The 11819-nt window shown below is 42.8% G+C and overlaps 1 protein-coding gene across 1 annotated transcript in view; it reads right to left on the bottom strand.

Moving 5' to 3' along the window:
* The window catches only part of LOC146050622 (hepatocyte nuclear factor 6-like), a 21277-nt gene extending 20275 nt beyond the window's left edge, over positions 1 to 1002 (bottom strand). The window contains exons 1-2 of the mRNA XM_083167716.1: positions 422 to 1002; positions 1 to 116 (exon numbers count right to left, since the gene is read on the bottom strand). The exon at positions 1 to 116 is cut by the window's left edge and continues 890 nt beyond it. Of these exons, the coding sequence (XP_083023842.1) occupies positions 1 to 50 (50 nt within the window). The 5' untranslated portion in view covers positions 51 to 116; positions 422 to 1002. The remainder of the gene's footprint in view (positions 117 to 421) is intronic.
* Between the last annotated feature and the right edge of the window lie 10817 nt (positions 1003 to 11819).

The raw sequence follows: 11819 nt of genomic DNA on the forward strand, positions 1-11819 counted from the left end.
CCTGAGCTGGAAATATCTTCACTGGTCTCCAAACCCAAATGGACATTCATGTCTTCAGGCTACAGCATCCTCCTCTTTATCTAGTCGTGAGATCATTAATCTTTACTCTAAATTGACTGGAGAAAACCACAAATTTAGATCTAAGCCGGTAACTCCGTCGTCACCACCTTTCCGTATAGAATAAAAACACAGAGTATATCTAAATGTTGGCCAGGTTCTGATTCTGTTCAGATCCTGAATATCAAGCCTTGTATTATTTTATGACGGAAGCCACATAAAACATCACCCTTTACCCTCCCAGCAACTACGGTTGTCTGTGATCATGCATTGTCCAGTAATTAACCCCTCACCGCCCACATAATGATAAAAAAACTGAAGCCAGAGGGATTAAAAAAAAAACAAAAAAAACACAAACCCTTACCTATTGCTACGTTGCTTAAATCAGGCACACACCATCATCCCAGGTTGGGGCTATCCTTCTTCCTTTGATCTCGATTTCGTGTGCAAATGAGGGGTCCCCTCGATCAGTCTGTCCGCAGGCAATTCCCAGGGATGCAGATTGTCTTAATTCTCTCCTTGCATGGACAGCAGAGTTTGAGAACCTGGCTGTGAAGATAGGCAGCTCTGGAGTGGGGGGTTTTCAGTGCTTACTCCAAGCACAGGTCCTATTGTAGTGTTGTCTCCCTCTCAGAGATCAGTGCCCTGCTTGCTTTTCCTTCCAGCCCACAGCTAAGTCTCATCGATTTTTGTCCCAAACACTCCAGTTTCCTGCTACCACACGTCACCAGCCTAAAATCTGACAGATGTGCAATCAAACACCAACCAGAGATAACTCTTTAACTGCTGGACCCACCTCCTGCTTGCAGACATCCCACCCCGACACAATTGCTGCTAAATATAAAAGAAAGGCTGCACAGCCCTACTGTAATATCTATTCTATTAGATGAGAAAAATTGCCAAGAAAACATTTAACCAAACGTTAAGAGACAAACGGATAAAAATAAATAAGGTGCATAAATACTGTATTTATATGTATGGGTATATATACTCGAATACAGCTTATGTCTATTATGTTTGTATGCATTTAAGCTCTTGTTACATGTGTCAAAATCTCAGTCTTTCTAAATTATTATATTATTATACTATTATTTATTGTAACATTAAAACATACATCAAACACATACACCTTTGTATTGCAATTGTGAATTTTTTTAATTATTATTATTTTGAGTGTGTGTATATATATATATATATATATATATATACATACATATATTTAGTGAGTAATGTAAAAATGATATGCATTACATGAACGTAATCATAGCATTATATTATAGCCATACATTATTTGCTTATTAGTAAGAAATGTTTTACATTGGGGAATCTTTTGTATATTATAGGGCAATATACCCTTTTGTCTATATTTTAGACATAAATAGATAACATAGATAAATTCATTCCATTCAGGTAATTTTTGCTTGCGCAGTTGCTGTAATACACAAGTTCTACACAAAGGTGCAGTGCTCAGGTACAATGCACAGGTGTGATTCATTGCTGTAATATACATGTTATACACAAAGGTGCAGTGCTCAGGTACAGCACACAGGTGTGATTCATTGCTATAATACACAGGTTCTACACAAAGGTGCAGTGCTCAGGTACAGCACACAGGTGTGATTTATTGCTATAATACACAAGTTCTACACAAAGGTGCAGTGCTCAGGTACAACGCACAGGTGTGATTCATTGCTGTAATATACAGGTTATACACAAAGGTGCAGTGCTCAGGTACAGCACACAGGTGTGATTCATTGCTGTAATATACATGTTATACACAAAGGTGCAGTGCTCAGGTACAGCACACAGGTGTGATTTATTGCTATAATACACAAGTTCTACACAAAGGTGCAGTGCTCAGGTACAGCACACAGGTGTGATTCATTGCTGTAATATACATGTTATACACAAAGGTGCAGTGCTCAGGTACAGCACACAGGTGTGATTCATTGCTATAATACACAGGTTCTACACAAATGTGCAGTGCTCAGGTACAAAGCACAGGTGTGATTCATTGCTGTAATACACAGGTTCTACACAAAGGTGCAGTGCTCAGGTACAACGCACAGGTGTGATTCATTGCTGTAATATACAGGTTATACACAAAGGTGCAGTGCTCAGGTACAACACACAGGTGTGATTCATTGCTGTAATATACAGGTTATACACAAAGGTGCAGTGCTCAGGTACAACACACAGGTGTGATTCATTGCTGTAATATACAGGTTATACACAAAGGTGCAGTGCTCAGGTACAACACACAGGTGTGATTCATTGCTGTAATATACAGGTTATACACAAAGGTGCAGTGCTCGGGTACAACACACAGGGGGGAATTTACTAAGATGTGTATTCTACTTCACATGTGATGTTGCTATGGGCAACCAATCAGCATCTACTTCTTATTTATTTAGCACCCTCTAGAAGGTAGTAGACAGGATCTGATTGGTTGCCCATAGCAACATCACATGTGAAGTAGAATACACATCTTAGTAAACTTCCCCCACAGGTGTGATTCATTGTGGTAATACACATGTTCTACACAAAGTTGCAGTGCTCAGGTACAACATACAAGTGTGATTCATTACTGCATTACACAGGTTCTACACAAAGGTGCAGTGCTCAGGCACAACACAGGTGTGATTCATTGCTGTAACACATAGGTTCTATACAAAGGTTCAGTGCTTAGGCTCAACACACAGGTGTGATTCATTGCTGTAATACACAGGTTCTATACAAAGGTTCAGTGCTTAGGCTCAACACACAGGTGTGATTCATTGCTGTAACACATAGGTTCTATACAAAGGTTCAGTGCTCAGGCACAACACAGGTGTGATTCATTGCTGTAATACACAGGTTCTATACAAAAGGTGCAGTGCTCAGGTAAAACACAGGAATGATTAATTGCTGTAATACACAGGTTCTGTATTGTGCATGCGTGAGTCAAATGGTCAGAGCAGCCATTTTTCTAGTGATATTTACAGGACCAATGACGAGGTGGATGTGTGGTGTGTCGGCCCCCATGGACCTGTGTGCACCACACACCTTGCACTCATTATAGAAATGCTTTGATCTGAAGAGGACTTGGGGTCCTCGAGAAATGCTGTGGGGACCTCAGAGGGAGGTGTGTGCCCCCCTCTTCTCCTATAGCAACTGCACTCATAGTAATCCCAACACTGGATATATGCTATTTCATGCTGGATGCCAATATGTCATTAGGAGTGTAATTTAGGCCCTCATAAAGGTGGCTGATGAGCTGGATCTCTACTGGAATGCATTGGTGTAAGTAGACTATAGCCGATCCTGCAGGCCGATACCATTCAGCTTCCGATTTTACAGCATGTCTGATAATGATACTATTGATTATGATGACATAGCCTTGCATTGATAATTCGGTACTTGTTTCCTAGCAGGGCGCCCACTACTCTATTTACGTAGTGGGCTATTCAGGGTAAGGAAATTGGATCGCATCGCATCGTATGCCATTAATGTCATCCAATCAGATGAGATCCAATTTATTATCTTATCCTATCTTTTTAATGGGCTAAGTCAGAGAATACATTAAAAAGATAGAAATCGGATCGCATCGCATCGTATGGCCTTAATGGCATCCAATCAGATGAGATCCAATTTATTATCTTAAGGTGCCCATACACGTTACAATTATTGTATACAATATTGTATACAATATCGAATCTCATCCGATCTCGGTTTTGCGATGAGATCAGATGAAAGGAGATCTAGTACAAAAAGTATGTGCTGCACATCTCATCTGATCTCATCGCAAAACCAAGATGCGATGAGATGCGATATTATATACAATATTGTATACAATAATTGTAACGTGTATGGGCACCTTTATCCTATCTTTTTAATGGGCTAAGTCAGAGAATACATTAAAAAGATAGGATAAGATAAAAAAATCGTATGGCATACAATGAGATGGGATCCAATTTTTTTTATCTTAAGGTGGCCATACACGTTACAATTATTGTATACAATATTGCATCTCATAGCATATCGGTTTTGCGATGAGATCAGATTAGATGAGATCTAGTACAAAAAGTATGTGCTGCACATACTTTTTGTACTCATCGCTAAACCGATATGCTATGAGATGCGATATTGTATACAATATTGTATACAATAATTGTAACGTGTATGGGCACCTTTATCCTATCTTTTTAATGGTGAAAGCGCCTAAATACATGTGAAAGATAGGATGCCCCCCACTATCCACACCACCCCGTAGCGTGGCGAGCACGGTTGACGCCACCCCGCCATCAACGTGAACCCGAAGCGTGGCGAGCGCAGCGAGCCCGCGAGGGGCGGCGGTACGCGTCCTCCGACCTTTTCATGCCCTACTATCCACTAGGGCGTGGAGTGAGAATAGAATAGTGTGGCGAGCGCAGCGAGTCACCGAGCCCGAAGCGTGGCGAGCGCAGCGAGCCCCGCGAGGGGACGCGGATACCTTCACAGGTAAACGCGTCCCTTCGCGGGCTTCCCAGGTGTCCGCGTCGCCATGGACACCTGGGAAGCCCGCGAGGGGACGCGTATAACTGTGAAGGTATCCGCGGACCCTCGCGGGGCTCGCTGCGCTCGCCACGCTTCGGGCTCGGTGGCTCGCTGCGCTCGCCACACTATTCTATTCTCACTCCATGCCCTAGTGGATAGTAGGGCATGAAAAGGTCGCTGCGCTGCGCTCGCCACGCTTCGGGTTCACGTTGATGGCGGGGTGGCGTCAACCGTGCTCGCCACGCTACGGGGTGGCGTGGATAGTGGGGGGCATCCTATCTTTCACATGTATTTAGGCGCTTTCACCATTAAAAAGATAGGATAAGATAAAAAAAAATTGGATCCCATCTCATTGTATGCCATACGATTTTTTTATCTTATCCTATCTTTTTAATGTATTCTCTGACTTAGCCCATTAAAAAGATAGGATAAGATAATAAATTGGATCTCATCTGATTGGATGCCATTAAGGGCATACGATGCGATGCGATCCGATTTCACTACGGTGCCGTACGTAGAAAATCTGGGCGCCCTGCTAGGAAACAAGTACCGATAATTCTTACAGATTGGGGATCACAAAAACCTCTGAGGTATATAAACACTTATTTTATGGGGGAAATGTATCCAAGCTTTAAAAAAAAAAGGATAAGTTGCCCGAAGCAACCATTCAGCTTCAACTGTCAAGAACATTCTAAAACATTATAGCTAAAATGTGATTGTCTCCTTCTCTATATCCGCCCCGCCCATCTCATCTACTATATCTTGTACGAGGATGGGGTCATTAGGTTGGCAGTAAAAAGGTCGACAGTCAATAGGTCAACCACTATTGGTCAATAGCCCATAGGTCGACACATGCTTTATGTCCACATGCTTAGGTCGATATGGTCAAAAGGTCGACACAAGCAAAAGGTTCACATGAAAAAAGATTGACATAAGTTGTTCATACTTTACCATCCCAGTGGGCATAGAGGGAGAATATAATAGTGCGCCGAGCGCATATTATGTCCCCAGTAGTGCCAGTTACATATCATGTCTCTAGTAGTGCCAGTTACATATCATGTCTCTAGTGGTGCCAGTTACATATTATGTCCCCAGTAGTGCCAGTTACATATTATGTCCCCAGTAGTGCCAGTTACATATCATGTCTCTAGTAGTGCCAGTTACATATTATGTCCCCAGTAGTGCCAGTTACATATCATGTCTCTAGTAGTGCCAGTTACATATCATGTCTCTAGTAGTGCCAGTTACATATCATGTCTCTAGTAGTGCCAGTTACATATCATGTCTCTAGTAGTGCCAGTTACATATTATGTCCCCAGTAGTGCCAGTTACATATCATGTCTCTAGTAGTGCCAGTTACATATTAGGTCCCTAGTAGTGCCAGTTACATTTCATGTCCCCAGTAGTGCCAGTTACATATCATGTCTCTAGTAGTGCCAGTTACATATCATGTCTCTAGTAGTGCCAGTTACATTTTATGTCCCCAGTAGTGCCAGTTACTTATCATGTCTCCAGTAGTGCCAGTTACTTATAATGTCTCTGGTAGTGCCAGTTACTTATCATGTCCCCAGTAGTGCCAGTTAAATATCATGTCCCCAGTAAAGCCAGTTACTTATCATGTCCCCAGTAGTGCCAGTTACATATCATGTCTCCAGTAGTGCCAGTTATATATCATATCTCCAGTAGTGCCAGTTACTTATCATCTCTCCGGTAGTGCCATTTACTTATCATGTCTCCAGTAGTGCCAGTTACTTTTCATGTCCCCAGTAGTGCCAGTTACATATCATATATCCAGTAGTGCGGTTACTTATCATGTCCCCAGTAGTGCCAGTTACATATCATATCTCCAGTAGTGCAGTTACTTATCATGTCCCCAGTAGTGCCAGTTACTTATCATCTCTCCGGTAGTGCCATTTACTTATCATGTCTCCAGTAGTGCCAGTTACTTATCATGTCCCCAGTATTGCCAGTTACATATCATATCTCCAGTAGTGCCAGTTGCTTATCATCTCTCCGGTAGTGCCAGTTACATATCATATCTCCAGTAGTGCGGTTACGTATCATGTCCCCAGTAGTGCCAGTTACATATCATGTCTCCAGTAGTGCCAGTTACTTATCATGTCCCCAGTAGTGCCAGTTACATATCATATCTCAAGTAGTGCCATTTACTTATCATGTCTCCAGTAGTACCAGTTACCTATCATGTCCCCAGTAGTGCCAGTTACATATCATGTCTCCAATAGTGCCGGTTACATATCATATCTCCAGTAGTGCCAGTTACTTATCATGTCTCTGGTAGTGCCAGTTACTTGTCATGTCAACAGAAGTGCCAGTTACTTATCATGTCTCCAGTAGTGCCAGTTACATATCATGTCTCTAGTAGTGCCAGTTACATATCATGTCTCTAGTAGTGCCAGTTACATATCATGTCTCTAGTAGTGCCAGTTACATATTATGTCCCCAGTAGTGCCAGTTACTTATCATGTCTCCAGTAGTGCCAGTTACTTATCATGTCTCTGGTAGTGCCAGTTACATAACATGTCCCCAGTAGCGCCAGTTACATGTCATGTCTCCAGTAGTGCCAGTTACTTATCATGTCCCCAGTAGTGCCAGTTACATATCATATCTCAAGTAGTGCCAGTTACTTATCATGTCTCCAGTAGTACCAGTTACCTATCATGTCCCCAGTAGTGCCAGTTACATATCATGTCTCCAATAGTGCCGGTTACATATCATATCTCCAGTAGTGCCAGTTACTTATCATGTCTCTGGTAGGGCCAGTTACTTGTCATGTCTCCAGAAGTGCCAGTTACTTATCATGTCCCCAGTAGTGCCAGTTACATATCATGTCCCCAGTAAAGCCAGTTACTAATCATGTCCCCAGTAGTGCCAGTTACATATCAGGTCCCCAGTAGTGCCAGTTACTTATCATGTCCCCAGTAGTGTCAGTTACATATCATGTCTCCAGTAGTGCCAGTTACTTATCATGTCCCCAGTAGTGCCAGTTACATATCATGTCTCCAGTAGTGCCAGTTACTTATCATGTCCCCAGTAATGCCAGTTACATTTCATATCTCCAGTAGTGCCAGTTACATATCATGTCTCTAGTAGTGCCAGTTACATATTATGTCCCCAGTAGTGCCAGTTACTTATCATGTCTCTGGTAGTGCCAGTTACATATCATGTCCCCAGTAGTGCCAGTGCGGTTACTTATCATGTCCCCAGTAGCGCCAGTTACATGTCATGTCTCCAGTAGTGCCAGTTACTTATCATGTCCCCAGTAGTGCCAGTTACATATCATATCTCAAGTAGTGCCAGTTACTTATCATGTCTCCAGTAGTACCAGTTACCTATCATGTCCCCAGTAGTGCCAGTTACATATCATGTCTCCAATAGTGCCGGTTACATATCATATCTCCAGTAGTGCCAGTTACTTATCATGTCTCTGGTAGGGCCAGTTACTTGTCATGTCTCCAGAAGTGCCAGTTACTTATCATGTCCCCAGTAGTGCCAGTTACATATCATGTCCCCAGTAAAGCCAGTTACTAATCATGTCCCCAGTAGTGCCAGTTACATATCAGGTCCCCAGTAGTGCCAGTTACTTATCATGTCCCCAGTAGTGTCAGTTACATATCATGTCTCCAGTAGTGCCAGTTACTTATCATGTCCCCAGTAGTGCCAGTTACATATCATGTCTCCAGTAGTGCCAGTTACTTATCATGTCCCCAGTATTGCCAGTTACATTTCATATCTCCAGTAGTGCCAGTTACATATCATGTCTCTAGTAGTGCCAGTTACATATTATGTCCCCAGTAGTGCCAGTTACTTATCATGTCTCTGGTAGTGCCAGTTACATATCATGTCCCCAGTAGTGCCAGTGCGGTTACTTATCATGTCCCCAGTAGCGCCAGTTACATGTCATGTCTCCAGTAGTGCCAGTTACTTATCATGTCCCCAGTAGTGCCAGTTACATATCATATCTCAATTAGTGCCAGTTACTTATCATGTCTCCAGTAGTACCAGTTACCTATCATGTCCCCAGTAGTGCCAGTTACATATCATGTCTCCAATAGTGCCGGTTACATATCATATCTCCAGTAGTGCCAGTTACTTATCATGTCTCTGGTAGGGCCAGTTACTTGTCATGTCTCCAGAAGTGCCAGTTACTTATCATGTCCCCAGTAGTGCCAGTTACATATCATGTCCCCAGTAAAGCCAGTTACTAATCATGTCCCCAGTAGTGCCAGTTACATATCAGGTCCCCAGTAGTGCCAGTTACTTATCATGTCCCCAGTAGTGTCAGTTACATATCATGTCTCCAGTAGTGCCAGTTACTTATCATGTCCCCAGTAGTGCCAGTTACATATCATGTCTCCAGTAGTGCCAGTTACTTATCATGTACCCAGTATTGCCAGTTACATTTCATATCTCCAGTAGTGCCAGTTACATATCATGTCTCTAGTAGTGCCAGTTACATATTATGTCCCCAGTAGTGCCAGTTACTTATCATGTCTCTGGTAGTGCCAGTTACATATCATGTCCCCAGTAGTGCCAGTGCGGTTACTTATCATGTCCCCAGTAGCGCCAGTTACATGTCATGTCTCCAGTAGTGCCAGTTACTTATCATGTCCCCAGTAGTGCCAGTTACATATCATATCTCAAGTAGTGCCAGTTACTTATCATGTCTCCAGTAGTACCAGTTACCTATCATGTCCCCAGTAGTGCCAGTTACATATCATGTCTCCAATAGTGCCGGTTACATATCATATCTCCAGTAGTGCCAGTTACTTATCATGTCTCTGGTAGGGCCAGTTACTTGTCATGTCTCCAGAAGTGCCAGTTACTTATCATGTCCCCAGTAGTGCCAGTTACATATCATGTCCCCAGTAAAGCCAGTTACTAATCATGTCCCCAGTAGTGCCAGTTACATATCAGGTCCCCAGTAGTGCCAGTTACTTATCATGTCCCCAGTAGTGTCAGTTACATATCATGTCTCCAGTAGTGCCAGTTACTTATCATGTCCCCAGTAGTGCCAGTTACATATCATGTCTCCAGTAGTGCCAGTTACTTATCATGTCCCCAGTATTGCCAGTTACATTTCATATCTCCAGTAGTGCCAGTTACATATCATGTCTCTAGTAGTGCCAGTTACATATTATGTCCCCAGTAGTGCCAGTTACTTATCATGTCTCTGGTAGTGCCAGTTACATATCATGTCCCCAGTAGTGCCAGTGCGGTTACTTATCATGTCCCCAGTAGCGCCAGTTACATGTCATGTCTCCAGTAGTGCCAGTTACTTATCATGTCCCCAGTAGTGCCAGTTACATATCATATCTCAAGTAGTGCCAGTTACTTATCATGTCTCCAGTAGTACCAGTTACCTATCATGTCCCCAGTAGTGCCAGTTACATATCATGTCTCCAATAGTGCCGGTTACATATCATATCTCCAGTAGTGCCAGTTACTTATCATGTCTCTGGTAGGGCCAGTTACTTGTCATGTCTCCAGAAGTGCCAGTTACTTATCATGTCCCCAGTAGTGCCAGTTACATATCATGTCCCCAGTAAAGCCAGTTACTAATCATGTCCCCAGTAGTGCCAGTTACATATCAGGTCCCCAGTAGTGCCAGTTACTTATCATGTCCCCAGTAGTGTCAGTTACATATCATGTCTCCAGTAGTGCCAGTTACTTATCATGTCCCCAGTAGTGCCAGTTACATATCATGTCTCCAGTAGTGCCAGTTACTTATCATGTACCCAGTATTGCCAGTTACATTTCATATCTCCAGTAGTGCCAGTTACTTATCATATCCCCAGTAGTGCCAGTTACATATCATATCTCCAGTAGTGCAGTTACTTATCATTTCCCCAGTAGTGCCAGTTACATATCATGTCTCCAATAGTGCCAGTTATTTATCATGTCCCCAGTGGTGCCAGTTACATATCATATCTCCAGTAGTGCCAGTTACTTATCATGTCTCCAGTAGTACCAGTTACATATCATGTCCCCAGTAGTGCCAGTTACATATCATGTCTCCAATAGTGCTGGTTACATATCATATCTCAAGTAGTGCCAGATACTTCTCATGTTCCCAGTAGTGCCAGTTACATATCATGTCTCCAGTAGTGCCAGTTACTTATCATGTCCCCAGTAGTGCCAGTTACATATCATATCTCCAGTAGTGCCAGTTACTTATCATGTCTCCAGCAGTACCAGTTACATATCATGGGTACTTGTGTAGTTTCACGGCGCCACTTCCCTGCAGATCGCATCATATGCAAATTGCATGCAAATCACATTCAAATATCTGGCATGCAAGTAACTGGCACTACTGGGGACAGAGGTCCCCAGTAGTGCCAGTTACAGATGTCCCAAGTAGTGCCAATTACATATCATGTCCCCAGTAGTGCCAGTTACATATAATGTACCCATTAGTGACATTTACAGATGTCCCCAGTAGTGCCAGTTACATATCATAACCCCAGTAGTACCATTTACAGATGTCCCCAGTAGTGCCAGTTGCATATAATATCCTCAATAGTGCCAGTTACAGATGTCTGTGTAGTGCCCTATAGATTGTAAGCTTGCGAGTAGGACCCTCCTACCTCTATGTCCGTTTGTTTCTACCCAGTTTGTTTAATCACTGTTGTTTCCAATTGCAAAGCGTAACGGAATATGCTGTGCTATATAAGAAACTGTAAATAGATAAATAGTGCCAGTTACATATCATGTACCCAGTAGTGCAGTTACAGATGGCCCCAGTAGTGCCAGTTACATATCATATCCCCAGTAGTGCCAGTTACAGATGACTCCAGTAGTGCCAGTTACATATCATATCCCCAGTAGAGCCAGTTATAGATGACTCCAGTAGTGCCAGTTACATATAATGTCCCCAATAGTGCCAGTTACAGATGTTCCCATTAGTGCCAGTTACATTTCATGACCCCAGTAGTGCCAGTTACCTAATATGTCCTCAGTAGTGCCAGTCACATACCATGACTCCAGTAGTAACAGTTACAGATGTCCCCAGTAGTGCCAGTTACATATCATGTTCCCAGTTTTACCAGTTACATATCATGTCCCAGTAGTGCCGGTTAAATATCATATCACCAGTAGTGTCAGTTACCTTAAATGTGCCCAGTAGTGCCAGGTACAGATTTCCCCAGTAGTGCCATTTACAGAAGTCCCCAATAGTGCCAGTTACAGATCATATCCCCAGTAGTGCCAGTTACAGATGTCCCCAGTAG

Source organism: Crinia signifera, chromosome 12 (assembly GCF_055691185.1).
Source record: "Crinia signifera chromosome 12, ASM5569118v1, whole genome shotgun sequence".
Lineage (NCBI taxonomy): Eukaryota > Metazoa > Chordata > Amphibia > Anura > Myobatrachidae > Crinia > Crinia signifera.